General features: G+C 47.2%; 2 protein-coding genes across 7 annotated transcripts; one reads left to right on the top strand and one right to left on the bottom strand.

Annotated features, from left to right (window-relative positions):
* Positions 1-64: 64 nt before the first annotated feature.
* Positions 65-8,607, bottom strand: Ttc31 (tetratricopeptide repeat domain 31). Of its 6 annotated transcripts, none has more exons than XM_026397426.2 (13): positions 8,233-8,340; positions 7,970-8,058; positions 4,714-4,816; positions 4,366-4,595; positions 4,109-4,192; positions 3,674-3,730; positions 3,483-3,563; positions 2,741-2,935; positions 2,423-2,474; positions 2,252-2,342; positions 2,020-2,161; positions 1,712-1,822; positions 67-1,586 (listed from the first exon to the last, which is right to left on the bottom strand). In XM_026397426.2, the coding sequence occupies exons 1-13, from the start codon at positions 8,270-8,272 to the stop codon at positions 1,293-1,295; spliced, it is 1,569 nt and encodes a 522-aa protein (XP_026253211.1). In that variant the 5' UTR covers positions 8,273-8,340; the 3' UTR covers positions 67-1,292. The 6 variants fall into 6 exon arrangements, with proteins under 6 accessions (XP_026253206.1, XP_026253205.1, XP_026253207.1 ...); XM_026397427.2 differs by having other exon boundaries at positions 67-1,583; positions 1,721-1,822; XM_026397421.2 differs by lacking the exon at positions 4,714-4,816 and having other exon boundaries at positions 65-1,583; positions 8,233-8,607.
* On the top strand, positions 8,524-16,668 carry Ccdc142 (coiled-coil domain containing 142). The gene is made up of 9 exons (XM_026397419.2): positions 8,524-9,592; positions 9,849-9,935; positions 10,014-10,163; positions 10,295-10,425; positions 10,505-10,618; positions 14,746-14,860; positions 15,052-15,229; positions 15,348-15,547; positions 15,687-16,668. The coding sequence occupies exons 1-9, from the start codon at positions 8,524-8,526 to the stop codon at positions 15,941-15,943; spliced, it is 2,301 nt and encodes a 766-aa protein (XP_026253204.1). The 3' UTR covers positions 15,944-16,668.
* Positions 16,669-16,724: the final 56 nt, after the last annotated feature.

The raw sequence follows: 16,724 nt of genomic DNA, 5'->3' as shown, positions 1-16,724 counted from the left end.
GAATTTAGGCAGCGATTCACTCCTACTCCTCCCTTTTCACTGCAGGAATCACAAATATATAGGATAGTTATAAGCAAAAATAGTTTATTTAGCATCCTGTATGTACTAGGCACTTTGTGGTATTTTCTTATTCTCTGTTAATTGCCTGTTTTATAGATGAGGGAACTGAGGCTCAACTATTTGGAAATTTGCCCAAAGTGACCCACATAGTATTTAAGGGGCTTAAATCACAAACAAAAAACTTTAGGAAAGTCCTATATAAGAGTGAAATTTCAATACTTCCTATCTCCAAGTTGAACAAGACTAAATGATTCCTCTGGGGAAGACATTTGGACAAGAGGGCTAAAAGTGACCCCCCCATCCCACTGCAGATCCACACCTAAATGAGCTAAGTGTCCTAGGCAAGGTCAGTAAGGAATCAGCCAAAGGAAGCTGCCAGGATCTTAGAGAAGCCAAAAGAAAATCATATTTCTTACACAGGAAGTAGAGAATTACAGCCATCTTTGGGGCAGGGACCTTAGGTGGGGAAACTCTTGGGGAAAGGCTAATTGCCATGCCCAGTGCTGGGTGGAAAAAGTGCCCAAGGTAGCAGCAGCCTGGGAACCATGTAATAGGAGTCCGCAGTAGGGAGTGTGGAGATGTGTGGGCCCCACGAGTTCCAGAAATCAGACAGTAAGGGACATTTTGAATGCAAACCTTAAAGAATCTTCCAGGAGTAGGAGGATGTGGGTTTAAGACCATCAGACAAAGAAGAGGTCAGAGTGTGCACAGCAATGTAGACAGGAAATGACACAAGGGACTGAAGTAAACTGGGGGTTGTAGCTAAAGAAGATAGGGCAAGAGCTGGGGTGAGGAGGATGTAAATGTCATTAAGCTAAACTGTGGGACTCAAATCTTATTCATTACACTGACCTCATTCCTGAGCACAAAGTTCTAGCTGGTGAATGAAGCCAAGAAGCAGAGCAAAGCCCCAGATGCATCCTTACTGACTCTGATGTAGTCTAAAGACCGGAACTTCTATATAGTTCCTATTTGGGCAATGGTGGATTTTGTTTTTCCTACCACCCCTAGAAGAAGCCATCTGCTTAAGAACCAAAGAAAGGATGTTTCAGTAGATATGGGACTCCCTTCTATCATTGGAAGGTCTTCAGTGGCAAGAACAACTGCCAGCGTTGTCCTCAAATACAGCTTTTGAGTACAGCATCTCAAAACATGCAGTGAATTGTCCCCACAGTGTCCCTGATCCCTTGGGATGTCCACATGGCCTTGCCATATGAAGGACAGGTCTTCTTTCATCTAGCCTGAGGCAGATGCTGGGACCCCAGGATGTCCCAGTTCTTTGAAGGGTCCTGGAGATGAAGAGAGTGGGGTCTTCTACTCTGAGTCTGAGGGAAAGGCCAACTGGAATGGCTCAGGTGATATGGAGGATAATGCAAGGGTGGAGCCAGACCAGGGGACCTTGGAACAGTGCTTGGAGGATGACTGAGGGAGAGTAGGCCTGAGGCTCCTGGCTCAGAATGGGCAGATTGCTGGGGGGCCCTGGTCAATCCAGGTGGCACACAAATTCTTCCTTGCTGATGATCCTGCTGAGAAGGAAGAGAGAGAGGAATATGACCCCACCATCCTGTGTCCCTTGCCCTATGAGATGGAAGGTAGCACTGCTTGGTGCTGTGGTCCCAAACAGTTATACCTGGCCTGAGAGTGAGCCTACCTCCCTTACCAGAGCGAGCTGCAGAAGGCAAGAGCGTAGCTCCTGGGCTGCATCCAACTGAGAACCCCCTCTCAGAGTCTCCTGGAACACAGCAGCAGCCTCCCTAAAGCGCTTTGGTCCCAGAGAGATTAGAAAAGGCAAAATTTAGGCATCAGGGGTCCCAAGAATTTAAAACTGATTCCGTCTTCAAACTGTCCCCACCTCCTAGTATTGCAATCAGAAGCTTATCCAGAAAAGGTCAATATAAACCTATTCCCTACCTCATCCCACCCAAATCTCTCCTTTGTTTCCAGCCTCAGTTCTATTACCTGTAGTCCCATCAAGGCCTTGCCCAGGCGGAAGAGGCCCCGGGGCCATCCAGGCTGCAGGGTAAGGGCCACCTGGGCATCAGCCAGGGCCCACACTGGCTGACCCAGCCGCTCATGGCAGAAGGAGCGATTTCCAAATAACCTGATAAACAGAAAAAGTGGACAAAGGTCCAGGTCCTCAACACCCTTCCTTACCCTGATGTCCCAGCACAGTGGCCAAGCTCCTACCTACCGGTGGTCCCGGGGATTGAGCTTTAAGGCCTGGGTGAAGAGGTCCACAGCCTCATGGTAGAAACCACTTTGAGCAAAGCTGGTACCCAACTCTGGGAAGGAGAGAAAGTAGGAAGGTTCCGATGGGGGTACCACCAGAGGTTGGGGTAAGAAGAAAGAGAAAAGATCTTACTTGCCAATTCCTGGCTCTGCTGTAAGGCAGCTGCCACCAGTCCTGTAGATGCCTAGGGATGGGAAGCAAAGTAAAGCAGACTTCGATGCCTCAGTCTCCCAAATCTTTCTCCTCTGTTAAGTTATACTGTAATCAGCATGTAATAAAAGTACCTGTCCTATTTTCCTACAGAGTAAACTACCCAGGGTCAGGGTGACAGTGATGAAGACTGACCCCAGGTCTCTTGGCCCTAAAGCTAGAGAACTCCTAGTGGATAGTCCCTTTAACCCTGAGATCTTATGCCTTTCCAGAACATTTTGGTTCCCCTGCCCACCTTACCTGCACTTTACAACTCTGCCTGGGCCTCTCCTCTTTTGAAGGGTTCCTTTCCTCTTGGCTCATCTTCTCCTGGGGGCCCTGGCCCCTGATACGGAGCTCCTGGCTCACTCCCTTCTCTCGGTGAGCACTGGGGGCCCAATCCCCAACCTTGCGCAAAGCCAGAGACACAAAAGTGCTAGATAGATCCAGTGGGTCCTGTGGGGCAAAAGGAAAAGTTAGGGGCACAAAAAAAAGACAAATAATGTATGTAGAAGCTAAAGAGTTGATCTCATAGAAGTAGAGAATACAATAATGGTTACTAGAGCCTGTGAAGGGTGTTCAGGAAAGGGGATGGAAAGAAGATGGTTAATAGGAACAGGGTACAGCTGGAGAGCAGGAATAACTTCTAATGCTCTATACAGCACAGTAAGATAACTGTGGTTGATAACAATTAATAGAATATTTCCAAACAGCTAACAGAGAGGATTTTGAATGTCCCCAACACAAAGAAACGATAAATGTCCAAGGCAATAGATATGCCAATCATGCTGATCTGATCATTACATATCACATACCTGTACTGAAATGTCACTGTACCCCAAAAATATATACAATTAGTATGTGTCAATTAAAACTAAAAATATTCTTAAAAATAAATTTTTAAATTTTTAAAAGGAAAGTTAAGGACAGGGTGAGGATGAAGTAAATCCTGGAATAGAGAAGAGGGTGAGAAGAGTTTAAGAGGATAGAAAGGGGCCCTCACCTCTTCCTCACCACACTGTCCCTGAGCCGGTTTCCCGGGGCTGGCTGAGGGGCTCTCATCCCCGTCTGAGGTAGCCTTCACCTGGATGAAAGGTGTGCAAGTTCAGAGTTGGGATCATCTTGTGTCTCCTGCCTTCTCAGCCCCCAGCTTCCTGGCCCTTGCTGCTCTGTACACCTGCCTGCAGAACTCACCTTGGACTCCCCACCATCCTGCTCCAACCGCTCCTGTCGTTTCCGTTCCTTTTGACGCTGTAATGATGATGATGATGATGTACCTTTACTGTATGTCACATACTAGACTAAGCTTTGCATAGACTATCTCATTTAATCCTTGCAACTCTATGAGGTATTATTATTATCCTCATTTTATAGGTTAAAAGAAGACAAAAGAGTCACTAGCCAGAGACGTCACTGTAAGGAGGAGGTAGATTCCACTAGGGCAGTACTGTGCCATTCGAATTGCTATACCGGATGGCCTCCAGGAGACCTTCCAGTCCCTGGTCCCCTTGGGTCCACTGGTGAAGGAATCCACTGCAGGACACCTTAAGCTCCTTCCTATTCTCACAAAGTTTGCTTCTTTCCCTTCCCTAATTCCCTCCAGGTTCCCTTTTTCCACCCTGCAGACACCTTCTTCTTGCGTCGTTTCTTCTCTGCTTTTTGTTTCATGCGCTCCTCCTCAGCCACCAGCTCCTCCGCCAGGCGGTTGGCTTCCTGAAGGAGGAAGGGCAAGTGACAAGAAAAGAGAAAGAACAGGGAGAATGAGAGAGAATGCGAAAGGGAGGCAAGCTGTGTGGAAGGGCCTTAAAAGGTACAAATTAGGGGAGCATCCGGGGTGGAAATACATGGATTGAAAGGACCATAAAGCCCCTTCTTGACAATCTCACCTCTTCCGTCACCTGGAGTTTCTGGGGCAGGGCCACCTGAAGCAGGCTATCTGAGTCACTGGGGAAGGATGCAGAGGCAGAGGAACTTTGAGAACAGGGCTCAGCCCCTTGCGGAGGGTATAGGAAGGACTTTTGGAAACCACAGTAGGTGCCCAGTCCCTCAGCCCTCTTGCCCCTGACACTCTGTCCAATTGTGTTTCCTTCATCACAGAAATGGTCCAGGGGGTAATCTGTTAGCAGGGAAAAAGAGACAGGAAAGAAAGAGGAACATGAGAGAGGGGCACACCGGAGGGCCAGCCCACCCCAGGGTTCCAGCCTTGATCCCAGGTCCGGGCCTGCACTCCCCACCATGATGCCATTGCTGCAACTGCCTGCTGCTCCCATCCACATGGATCCGGTGCAGGCCCTGGGGATCACTCTCCACAAGCTGGCGAAGAAAATCCACTACGTCCTGGGAGGGGGAGGGGAGGGGAGGCTGGTGTTGGGGGAAGTTCTGGGAGAGAGCAAAGGGTTGGCTGGCTTGAACTCTACTGTGGCAGACACAAACCAACCACCCAACATAAAGAATCCTTTTGGCTCTGACCTCTCTCCCATTAACTCCTGGAAAATGTGCTGCTCCTGGCTCTCATGATGCATCACCTCCCTTTGCTATTCTCCTGCATTCCCTGGGGCTGAGCGTGGCCTTCAGCCCAACCTTCTTCACCATCCAGTGTCTTCTTCCTCTGACTTGCCACTATGCCAGCTACACTAATGTCCCTGGAATTGAGCCTGTTTACCTGTCTTCCCTCTGTGTCCCATCATACCCTTGAATGTGAATAGCTATCAGAAAACCCAACCCAAAGCTACCTCATGCCAAAACATATATGCATGGCAGCTCCCAGCTGGCCTCTCCTGCTTCTCATCTGCTTCTCTCCAAAACAAAACTCTCAGACATTACTCCCCTGCTCCAAAACTTCCAGTATCACACACTGCCAGGGTCGTAGGAAGGACTGAATCTAGGGCCTTGGTGGTCTAGGATTTGGAGCCTTCCAAAGCTTGCTGGCTGAGCTTTCCAACCTTCCCTTGCAACCTTCCCTGCTTAGCTGCCATCCTCCCTTGGCCACCAGGCTCCCTCTATCCTTAGGGCCTCCAGTCCTTGCTGGCTCTGATCTTCTTACCACATCTTGTCTCATCTTGAAGGGGCAGTTCAAATTCCATCTCCCCTCAAAGCCTTTTCAGATCCTTTCATCTTCAATTTTTCTGCCCTCTCTCAACCAAATTGTACCCACATAGTCTTTTATACAATTTAGAACCTTATTTTTCATTGATTTATATTGCAAGTTGGTGTGGCAGCGCATAACTGGAAAAACAGCTATGCTAGAGCGGAGCTACTTGCATTACATTATTGGTTCTGTCACTGCCTGGATATTTCATTTTGTAGAATTCATTTCAGTTTATTGTACTCTTTCCTCATTGACAAAATGAGGAAAGACTCTTTGAGGCTTGACCCACACACTTTTTTTTTTTTTTAATTGATGCTGGGGATTAAACCCAGGGCCTCACTTGTTCTACCACTGAGTTCAGTGCTCCCATCCATGATTATGATAACAGTTTGATACCCCCAGTCCCCACCCCCTATGATTCTGATAATAGTCATTCCCTTAGTGATTGTAAGCTTCAGAGGATAGGAATTATCATATTACTAAGTAGCCTATGGCCATGCATGATCTGGCCCCCTACTATCTTTATAAATTTCCTACTTTTTGGACACCCTCCTCCAATCACAGTAATATCCTTTGAAGTTCCTACAACACACCAACTGAGATCCCATCTCAGTGCTTTTGGATTTGTTATTTCCTCAGCCTGGAATGGTCTTTCCCCAGTGAATGGCTCACTCCTTTGTTCCCTTTACATCTCTGCTTAAATGTCACCTTCTTAGGAAGGCTTCTGACGGCTCCTTGTAAAAACAGACATCTCTTTTCTCCACTCAGTGCTCCCCATCCTTCTTCTTGCTGTTTTGCCCCACTTCTTATATGTGACATACTATGCTATTTATCTACTGACGGCTACCTCTACTAGACACTTCTTTTTAAAAACTTTTTTAGTTGTTGAGGGACCTTTATTTATTTATATGCAGTGCTGAGAACTGAACCTAGTACCTCACACATGCTAGACAAGCACTCTACTAGATACCTCTAACTCAATCAATGAATAGAAAATTTTTTTGTCTGCTTGGTTTACTGCCGTCTTCCCATCACCTACCACACTGTTTGGTACATAACTGGTGGTCAGTGAGTGTGTGCTGAGTAAGCAAAGAGATCACTGAGTAGGCTATTCTAATGGAGAAAATCCAGCGACTATGTCAGAAAAGCCTTGTGTGACCCAGTGAATCTGGGCTTTATCTTGTCAGTAATGGGAATGGACCTGATCTGGGCAGTGAACTGTTCATAGAGCTGAAGAAGAAGATGGATCTAAGGGTGTAATGTTTATTTAGCAGGCCATTACAACTGCTCAGGCCAGACAGAATGAGCCCTTGAAACTAAAAATTGAGGCAGTGCGGATGTGGCTCAAGCGGTAGCGCGCTTGCCTGGCATGCGTGCGGCCCGGGTTCGATCCTCAGCACCACATACTAACAAAGATGTTGTGTCCTCCGAGAACTAAAAAATAAATATTAAAAATTCTCTCTCTCCTCTCTCACTCTTTTAAAAAAAAATTGAGGCAGTGGGAGCAGGAATGTAAATGAGGCGAGGGTTTGTTTCAAAAGACATTTCAGAAGTAGATTTCAGTGATTGCCTAAATGTGAGGTAAAGGAAAGTGGGAGTACAGAACTATTCTCAGATTTCTGGATTAAGCAACGGAGTCAGAAGCTCCTGTTATGAACCAAAAATGGGGTTAGAGAAAAGCAAACAGCAGGGGCAAGGTGGCATAGTAATCCCAGTGACTGCAGAGGCTGAGGCAGGAGGATTGCCAGTTCAAGGTCAGCCTCAGCAATTTACAGAGGCCCTCAACAACTTAGCAAGACCCTGTCTGAAAATAAAATAAATAAATAAAAAGGTCTGGGGATGTAGTTCCAGCACCGTTGAGTTCAATTCCCAGTAGCTACCCCCCCCTGCAAAAAAAAAAAAAAAAAAAGAAAAAGAAAAAGAAAAGAAAAGAAAAAAACTGATCCTATCCTTCCCTTAGTAACCTATGGCCTACTTAAGGACATCCAAACCTTTGGCCTTTCCACTCACTCTTTGCTGTATCTCCAACCGTCCACTGCGATCTGACCTTAGTGACGTTCTCTCAGCTTTTCCTTGCTTTAGTGTCTTTGCTCGCACTGTCCTGTCTTCTACAGTATCTTTCTCAGGCACTCATATCCAAGCCTCAACTCAAGAACACTGGTCTTCTCAGTTCTGCCAACTTCGAGCATTCATTACAGTAGGATTATCTGCCCCATTCCTGCCCAAGATCCTCCAGAGCAGCGTCGGAAGCTACTCCTCCCCAAAGCTCCCAGAGCCGGGTGCAGCGCCAGCACCGAGTGGGTGTAAGCACAGCTGATTGAAAGTAGGCGTAAACTAGAGGACCTACGCGCGTTCGCGTGCGCGCGCGCTCAGGCATAGGGGCAGGTGGCAGTATTTTTTACCTCTTTTCCGCTGTCCTCTGGTACGAATTCCTTGTAGAGTTTGGGGACAGCAGCGACCCCCAGCGGGCATCCAGGACGCACAGGGCAGTCTACAGGAAAGGAAGGCAGTGCCGAATTCAAGGGAGCTCGGGATTGTAGGACCAGCGTCCTTCACCCTCCTCCCGAAGCATAAAATCCTACCAAACCGTCCAGACCACAATAGATTCAAGTGGGGCTGCCTCTGCGCTCCTGGGCCCCCTGTGGTCGTGTCACACCCCGCTCACCTAGCTTGATCCGCCCCACAGTCTTTGGAATCGGCGCCATCTCCCGTCAACAGTGACACGAAAGTGAAACACAGTCTAGAATTTGATACCGGGCAAAGGGCGGGGTAAGATAGAATAGGCGCCATCTTTATTAGGGGCAGAGGCCGTCGATTACGGAGGGCGAGAGAGTACAGTCTCCGCAGGTCCGGGATGAGAGAGTTGGTTCTTGGTAGGAGGCGGAGTCCGAATACGGCTGACGTTGGGCGGAGCTGGGAAGTGAGAAACGTTAGGTCCGTTTCCGACTTGCAGCCCATGGCTCAGGCTTCTCGCTCGGATGGCCTTCTGCCTCCGCTAGCTACTGTGCCCCAGCTGTGGGCGCAACCCGCGGACTCTGGGGAGAAGCTATGGGAGGAGAATCGGGCGGGCGCCAGCCGCGGGGAGCATCGTGGCAGGCAGGGGCTACCCGTTCCCGGGAGCATTCCCTGTCTGGATGCACGGCCCGGCGGAACTCCGGGAGGGCAGCAGTCCTGGATGGCCTCGGCCGACTCGGGTGAGGAGCACGAGGCTGGTGCTGCGGACTGGAGGCGGGAGCCTGTAGCTGGCGGCCCGATACCGCTGGCGCTGCAGCGGCTCCGGGCTGTGTTGTTGCGGTTGCACCGCGAGCGAGAGCAACTCCTCCAGGCCCGGGATTGCGCCCGCCACCTACAGGCGGCCTTGCACCTCTTAAAGACCCTGAGTCCCCGCACGCACGCCAGCGGAATCCACCCCTTCCCAGAGCTGTGTCGCAATTTGCATCTACACCCACCTCGAGAGACGGTTCAGAGAATCGGCCTACGGGACGTTCCTGAGCCGCTACTCCTAGCACGCCCCATCGGACTAGCGGCCCGCTGCCTGGATGCTGCCATTGAGATGCAGCTTCGTTCCCTGGGTCGGGCGCCCGCCAGCCTAAGCTTGACGTCCCAACTCGCTGAACTGTTGTTGGAGCTTCCTGTCTATCACAAACTGCAGAGAAAATCCATGGGCCACCTCCCAAGGGCCGCGTGCCCTTTCTCCCCTACCCGGGTGCTCCATCTCCTGACCTGGGAGCGGGGTTGCCAGGTGGCAGGTCGGCTGGATGAGGCATTCTGGGGATCGGACTTCCGGGACCAGCTCCGAGAGCGATGCCATGAGGAGCGTGAGCTGTTGCCAGGGCTGCTGGGCCTCATAGGGAGTGTGGCGAGTTCAGCCAACAGTGAACTGGGGCTTGGAGGGGCTGGAGCCCTGTGGAGCCAATATTGGACCCTGCTGTGGGCAGCCTGTGCTCAGAGTTTGGACCTAAATCTGGGACCCTGGAGGGACCCCAGGATAGCAGCACAACAGCTGAGTCAGGCACTGGGTCAGGGTGAGTGATGGGCCTGGACCATGTTTTGGGAGAGCTGGGGTATCTTCTCCCTACTCTGCTCATTCATCTCCTGGACTGACAACAGAAGCAGGCAGTTTAGAATGAAACCCCCAGGGTTCTAACTATAGCTTCAGGGCTTTCAAGGCAAAGTCTTGCTTTTCACTCCTCTTGAGTCTTGGAGAATCCATCATTGAGCGGGCAGGGTTGTGGGATGGGTGGCCTTGTTTTCAGGCTCTAGAGTAATTTCTCCCACTAGCATCCCTGCCTCAGGAGTGTGAGAAGGAACTGGCTTCTTTGTGTCACAGCCTACTTCATCAGTCTCTTATCTGGAGCTGGGACCAAGGTGAGAAAAGAGGGATACTGGGGCAACTCAAGTCCCAGGTTGCCACTCCCCCATCAGACTATATCTTCTTTTCCTCAGGTTTTTGCCAGGCCTTGGGATCAACCCTTAGGGATCAGAACAGCCCTGCCTCACTCTCTCATACTACTCAACTGTTGCAGCAGCTCTTTCCGCCACTCTTGGATGCTCTCCAAGAACTGAGGTCAGGATTGATCCATTGCCGCCTTCCAGGTGAGAGGAAGGCCTGGAGACAGGGAAACAGAACAGTTGAGGATATCCTTTTTCCTTCAGTCTGTTCTGAAGTCTATCTTATCCCAAAGATGCTCCATGTCCCCTAAGATACTCTGCTGCTCCCTTTCTAGGTCCTGCACCTGCCGCCCTGGGACTCTGTACCCTACAGACTACCTTGCTCTGGTTCTTGAACAGAGCTCAGCAGAACCTGGCAGCTTGGATCCCAGGTTCCTTCCTGCTCCTGATCCAAAAGGACCTACCTGTGAGTGTTTAGGGAGTGGGGAGGGGAGCAGCCTCGGCTGGGCTGGGCTGTGCTCTCACTCCCTGTTTTCTATCCAAAGCCTCTTTTGCATGAGGCAGAAGCTCTGTCCAGCCTGGCCTTAGAAGAAAGCTTAGGCCTGGAGGTAGAGCAGCAGCTGGGCTTGGAGATACAGAAGCTCACTACACAGATGCAGGTGAGGAGCACAGAGTCACTGACAGTAGAAGTTTAAGAGCCTATTCTGTAACATCTTGGGGGGTACAGTGGACAGGATGGGCAGAGTGGATCATTTCAGTAACTTGGAATCTCTACTAAACTAACCTGTTATTGATTTATTGATTATTTTAGTTTTCTCTCTTACTATGGAAAATTTAAACATATACAAATATAGAGAGAAGAGTATAATGGATCTCCCATGTTTCTACCACCAAGAAGGGCTTTAACAATGATCAACTCATAGTCAATTTTATTTCATTTATATACCTCCCACCCTCTCTAATTATGTCAGACTCTCATTTTTTGATGTTAACAGCCACTGACCATCATTGCCTAAACTCATTATTTCATAAGAGGTTGCAAAGGGGTGCTATTCCAATTTTATTTATTTATTCATTCATTTCTTCCTCATTTATTAGATAACTTTTATAAAGACAAACGTGTCCTCATTAATGATTTGGTTACCCTGAAGGATGTGTATGTGTGTGTGTGTGTGTGTGTGTGTGTGTGTTTCTGTTTGTTTGTTTTAGTATTGGGGGGTTGAATCCAGGGGTACTTTACCACTGAGCTATATCCCCTGCTTTTTTTAAAAAATATTTTTTAGTTTTAGGTGAACACAATATCTTTATTTTTTTTTTTGGTATTGAGAATCGAACCCAGTGCCTCACGCATGCTAGGCGAGCACGCTACCACTTGAGCCACATCCCCAGCCCCTATCCCCTGCTTTTTAAATTTTTCATTTATTTATTTATTTTTGGTATCAGGGATTAAACCTTGGGGCACTTAACCACTGAGCCCATCCTAATCCTTTTAAATATTTTTTTTAAATACTTTTTTTTAGTTGTAGACAGACATATGCTATTATTTTATTTATTTATTTTTATGTGATGCTAAGGATCGAACCCAGTGCCTCACATGTGCAGGCAAGTGTTCTACCATTAAGCCATCACCCCAGTCCCCCCTTTTAATATTTTAGAGACAGGGCCTCACTAAGTTGCTGAAGCTGGCTTTGAATTCACAATCTTCCTGCCTCAGCCTTCTGAGCTACTGGGAGTATAGGCCACCATGCCCAGCCCGCTCTTTTTATTTTTAAGACAGGGTTTCACTAAGTTGCTTAGGTTCTTATTAAGTTGCTGAGGCTGGCCTCAAACTTGGAATCCTGCCTGAGCCTCCCCAAACACTGGGATTATAGGCATGTGCCACTATACCCACTGAGATATAATTTGCAGAGAAAAATCAGGATAAATGATTGTACCTTTCCCCTTTGTTACCAGTGTTCAATACAATGTTTCTTCTTTCTTTAAAAGCTTAATTTGTATTTTTATTAAAGTAATGCACATCCATATTATTAAAAAAGTGAAATAGGGCTAGGGATACAGCTTAGTGGTTGAGTGCTTGCCTAGCATTTGTGAGGTACTGAGTTTAATCCCCAGCACCAAAAAGAGAAAAAAGTGAAAAATGAAATAGAATATTTTTTAAAATATTGTTTTTAGTTGTTGATGGACCTTTAATTAATTAATTAATTAATATGTGGTGCTTAGAATGGAACCCAGTGCCTCACACATACTAGGTGAGCGCTCTACCATGGAACCACAACCCCAGCCCATAGAATACTGTATAAGGCTTCTCATGAAAAAAAAATGCGTTATTTGTCCTCATCATTGATTCCTACTTCAGAATGGTAACCTTTGTCCATGCTTAACTGTTTCTTCTAGGATTTCTTTTATATTTATCAATAAAACCATTGTTCTTCTATTTTATTTTTTCCCTATTCTATATATTATCTATTCCTACTATGGAAGATGTCTGTCTTTTGTTTTCTCTTTCTGCTCAATTTTCTCCTCTTTGGCTTGAATAGGGGCATAGCTATAGACAGAGTTCATGTTAACCCTCTACTCCTTTCTTCTGCATTTCTGCTTACCTAGTGTCTTGGTGCTATAAACTCCCATAGTTCTTCTGGCTCTTAAGAGTTCTAGTCCATCTGAGCATGGTGGCAAATGCCTATAATCCCAAAGGCCTCAGGAGGCTGAAGCAGTAGAATTATATGTTCAAAGCCAGGCTTAGCAATTTAGCAAGGCTATAAGCAACCTAGTGAGACCTTGTCTCAAAATTAAAAATAAAAAGGACTGGGGATGTGGCTCAGTGGTTAAGAGCCCTTGGGTTCAATACCTGGGACCAAAAGAAAAAAAAAAAGAGTTCTAGTCCAATATCTGCATTTGCATTTCTATCTAAAATACCGCTGTCTCCTTAAACTCATTATGTCCCAGAGCAGGCTCATTATGAGTAGGGCAGATAGTGATAGTCATGGGAGGCCTGAGGAAGGAAGACCATGGTGGGCATGTATTTTATAGAAAGTTCCATGGGCCTATGACACAAGTTGGTGGCTGAGCAGTCTCAGAAAAGCAGCAGGGGTTACTGGAGGAAACAGTTCATAGATCCTTGGCAGTAGTAGAGTTGGTCTGACCAGAGCAGAGGCTGTGTGTGCTATGTGTGTACAAGTGTGCATGCGTGCACACATGTGTAAGCCTGCTGTATATACACGTTATATGTTGGGGAGCGGGTGTGGGGCTGGAGGAGTAAGCAGGTTAGCATCAAATTATGTGGAGGGCACTGAATGAATCCAAGCTTTATCTCATGAGTGATGGGGAGCCACTGTAACAGGAGAAGAGGAACAGTGAAAATGATGAAAGAAGTTTGTTCTAGCCATAGTGGCTGCATAGAAGGGAGGTGGGGAGACATGATATGATATGAGAAAGGTTCAGCTCTTGGATGAGGTTAAGAACAGAGCAAAAGGAACAAGAGACAGTGTGTTCACCATGTGGACCAAACACTGCAGAGCACTGTATGCCTCACTCCTCTGCCTGGAGACTATACTGCTAGGCATCTCCTCTGGGTGCCCCAGCATATACAGCGCTGGGATGACAGAGAATCAGGTGTTACGAGCTTTCTCCTTAGATGAACTGTAATGTCCCAAAAGGGGCAGGGGTGATCTCATACTATGTATCTTGTATCTCTTCAGAATTTTGAGTGTGGAGGTTTCTAACAAATGTCCAGTGATGACAGGACAATTACCTTGATATTCAGGAGAAGGGAAAATCTGGTTTGTTGGAGAAGGAAGAATGAGTTTAGAGTTGGACAGATTATTGTCAGATGTGCCTGGAAAGGGTCACATTGGCCCTTCCCCATCCCCTATTACTTTCTTCTCTTTAGGTTCCCTGGTATCTGCATTATTTTTACAGAGAAACTGCCATATACTGCATTTTTTGGGATACCTGTCTTCCAAAATGGGCTATAAAGCAGAGACCTTCTTTATTGCTGTCTTCTCTTCCTCCAAAACTACAACCTACCAAACAAGCCACAAAAACAAAACAAAACAAAAAAAAACAGCACATAAGTCATTTCTTGTTTTGTGGGCTATGTTACTCTGGAGAAATGATATCAAAAATACTGATCATGGGCTAGGGATAGCTCAGTTGGTAGAGTTCTTGCCTTGCATGTACATGTACAAGGCCACGGGTTCAATCCCCAGCACCGCCCCCCCCCAAAAAAAAAAAAAAAAGAAAGAAAGAGATCCCTCTCTCTGGCATGTGCTTGCAAACACTGGTGGTAATAAGGTGTCTTCTCTTTTTTCCCCTAGAGTTACTACAGAATAAAATTAACTTCAAAGATTTTCTATTCACTGAATAAAGCTGAAAGCAGAGTATTCCTAGGGAAGTTGTTCATAATTTGTGTCATGGACTCCTGGAAAACTTAATGAAAGCTATAGATCTTTCCTTGGAAATGCCACAATCATGCATACAATCTTAGGAGTTTATGGACACCAAGTTGAATACCTCAGATTGATTGACTGAGTTGCAGTACTGGGATTGAACCAAGATGGGCTTTACCACTGAGTTGTATCCTCAGCCCTTTTAATTTTGAGGCAGGGTCTCAGTAAATTTTCCAGGCTGGTCTTGAACTAGCAATTCTTTTGTCTCAGCATCCTGAGTAGCTGGGATGACAGGCATGCAACACCACAGCCAGTTAACACCTTAGATTTAAAGAAACATCATAATTTGAGAAGTCCCTAACAGATAAGCCTCTTTTACTTTCTCCTTATCTGTGCAGCTCCTGCCTGAAGAGTCACTAAGTCTCTTTTTCCAAGAATGTCATAAACAAGCCACACAGGGCTTCAAGCTCTACATGCCACGTGGTCGGTACTGGAGGCTTCGTCTCTGTCCTGGTAACTTTTTATCCCAGCTTCTACTTTCAGGGTCCCTGGAGGTAACAGTATCCCAACCTCTCCAAATACTGTTTCCACACCACTATCTCCATCCTTGTCTTGACTTTCTATGCCCTCCTTCCAGAAATCCTACATTTTTTCACAAACATTCCACAGTCTCTTATCCTGTCCTTTCTCTTCTCTCACTCCAGAACTTCCCCATGTTCCTAGTGAGTATGCTGGTTTGGTAGTCCGAACTGTACTGGAGCCTGTATTGCAAGGATTGCAGGGATTATCACCCCAAGCCCAGGCCCTTGCCTTGGGTCAGGCACTGACAGCCATCCTAGGTGCTTGGCTCGACCACATCCTCACCCATGGGATCCGGTTCAGGTGGGGAGAAAAAACTGTGGTAGGAGGAATGGAACTGGGAAAAGGGAGGGCTTAGGAGGGATAGAGCAGTTTGGAGAGGCACAAAGATCAGGTGGTCACATTGTACCTGGACATTTAGCCTGCAGGGAGCACTGCAGCTCAGACAAGACTTTGGAGTGGTCAGGGAGTTGCTTGAAGAAGAGCAGTGGGGCCTGTCCCTGGAGCTTCGGCAGACTCTGTTCATGCTCAGCATCTTCCAACAGCTAGATGGAGCCTTGCTGTGTTTACTACAGCAGCCCCTGCCCAAGACTAGAGTCCACCGGAGGCCTCCCTGTTGCTGTGAGTCACTCCCCACCCCCAACCAGAGGTTCTCTTAGTCCCTCCCTAACTGTTTTAAGTGACCCACAGCCCAGACTCACCATTGATCTGCTTTAGTATCTTTTTACAAGCCACCTGCCTTCCACTTCTTTCTTGCCAGGTGTTTGTAATGAAGTCCAGGCCACAGAATGGCCCAGCAGCACCCTCAACAACCTGGAGAGCTTGGAGCCTCCTCTTCGGTCTGGAGCACCCCAAGCCCAGACCAATCAGCTGCTAAGCACCCTAAGGGGAGGAGGACCTAGCCCTGAGGCTTACCTAGTGGGAAATCAGCAGGCTTGGCTTGCCCTAAGGCTGAACCAGCACCCCCGTTGGCAACTGCCCTTTCTTTCGTGCCTGGGGACCAGTCCTGAAATCTAAGGACCAGGAGCTCCCCATCTCTGATTAGAAAAGCCCAGATATTTGGAACTGCATATTAAAGAAGCCTAGAATTGGGAACTTGGGAGAGAGCATACATTAAGCTACATAGAGCTTGGAATCAGAAGCTATGAATCCAAGATCACTCCAGTGTCCGCAATCAAGAGTGAAGGGCAAAACCAGAAGCTGAAACCTGAAGGTCAGCACCCTTGGAAGGGTCAGGTCTAGTTCCCCTTCAGTGAAGACATTGTAGGGCTGGAAGTGGGAGGATTAGGGGTTGAATCTCAGGGTACAAGGAAAGGGAAAGTAATAGAAAACATGCTAGAAGCTGTGCCCTTTTAAATCCCAGAAACACGAATAAAACAGTTCATTCATGGGGAATCTCAAAGGTGGAATACGTATTTCTACCTATGGATCAATGCCAAGGATGGTTTTTATCCTGTACTCTATTACTATTTTTAGTCATTTAAGAATACTGGGTTGTAGGGCCTTCCTATTTAAAGCTTTGGTTATTCAGTTACCTGAAGGGGGTCACCTCAGGTAAGTAGATAATCCCTGCAGTGGTAGAGTCCTCTCCTTGGAAGGAGACAGAATTTAAGATGGTGTTAATCTAGATCTTGTACATAAGGATGCGGAAGGGAAAATGCTGCAAAAGACAGATGTATTTTCGTACAAAGGGGTTTTGCACTATTTATTGTCTTCACTGTGGTACAAAAGGGCTATTAACGATAGGTAGTATTTAGTGACCGCTTGCTTTGGGTCCCTTGGTACTCGGTGCTGAAGC

The sequence above is a fragment of the Urocitellus parryii genome, chromosome 12, assembly GCF_045843805.1.
Source record: "Urocitellus parryii isolate mUroPar1 chromosome 12, mUroPar1.hap1, whole genome shotgun sequence".
Taxonomy (NCBI): domain Eukaryota; kingdom Metazoa; phylum Chordata; class Mammalia; order Rodentia; family Sciuridae; genus Urocitellus; species Urocitellus parryii.
Note: the sequence above shows the minus strand (reverse complement) of the source record. Positions and strands in the feature narration are given on the sequence as shown.

Bases quoted from the DNA above. Each gene is read 5' to 3' on its own strand.
- Ccdc142 (XM_026397419.2), top strand. From the start codon at position 8,524: ATGGCTCAGGCTTCTCGCTCGGATGGCCTTCTGCCTCCGCTAGCTACT. The intron at 9,936-10,013 runs GTGAGAAAAGAG...TCTTTTCCTCAG, and splicing joins TATCTGGAGCTGGGACCAAG to GTTTTTGCCAGGCCTTGGGA. The intron at 14,861-15,051 runs GTAACTTTTTAT...CTCTCACTCCAG, and splicing joins GAGGCTTCGTCTCTGTCCTG to AACTTCCCCATGTTCCTAGT.
- Ttc31 (XM_026397420.2), bottom strand. From the start codon at position 8,525: ATGGGCTGCAAGTCGGAAACGGACCTAACGTTTCTCACTTCCCAGCTC. The intron at 4,193-4,365 runs GTGAGATTGTCA...TTCCTCCTTCAG, and splicing joins AACTCCAGGTGACGGAAGAG to GAAGCCAACCGCCTGGCGGA. The intron at 1,823-2,019 runs GTAATAGAACTG...CTGGGACCAAAG, and splicing joins AGGCCTTGATGGGACTACAG to CGCTTTAGGGAGGCTGCTGC.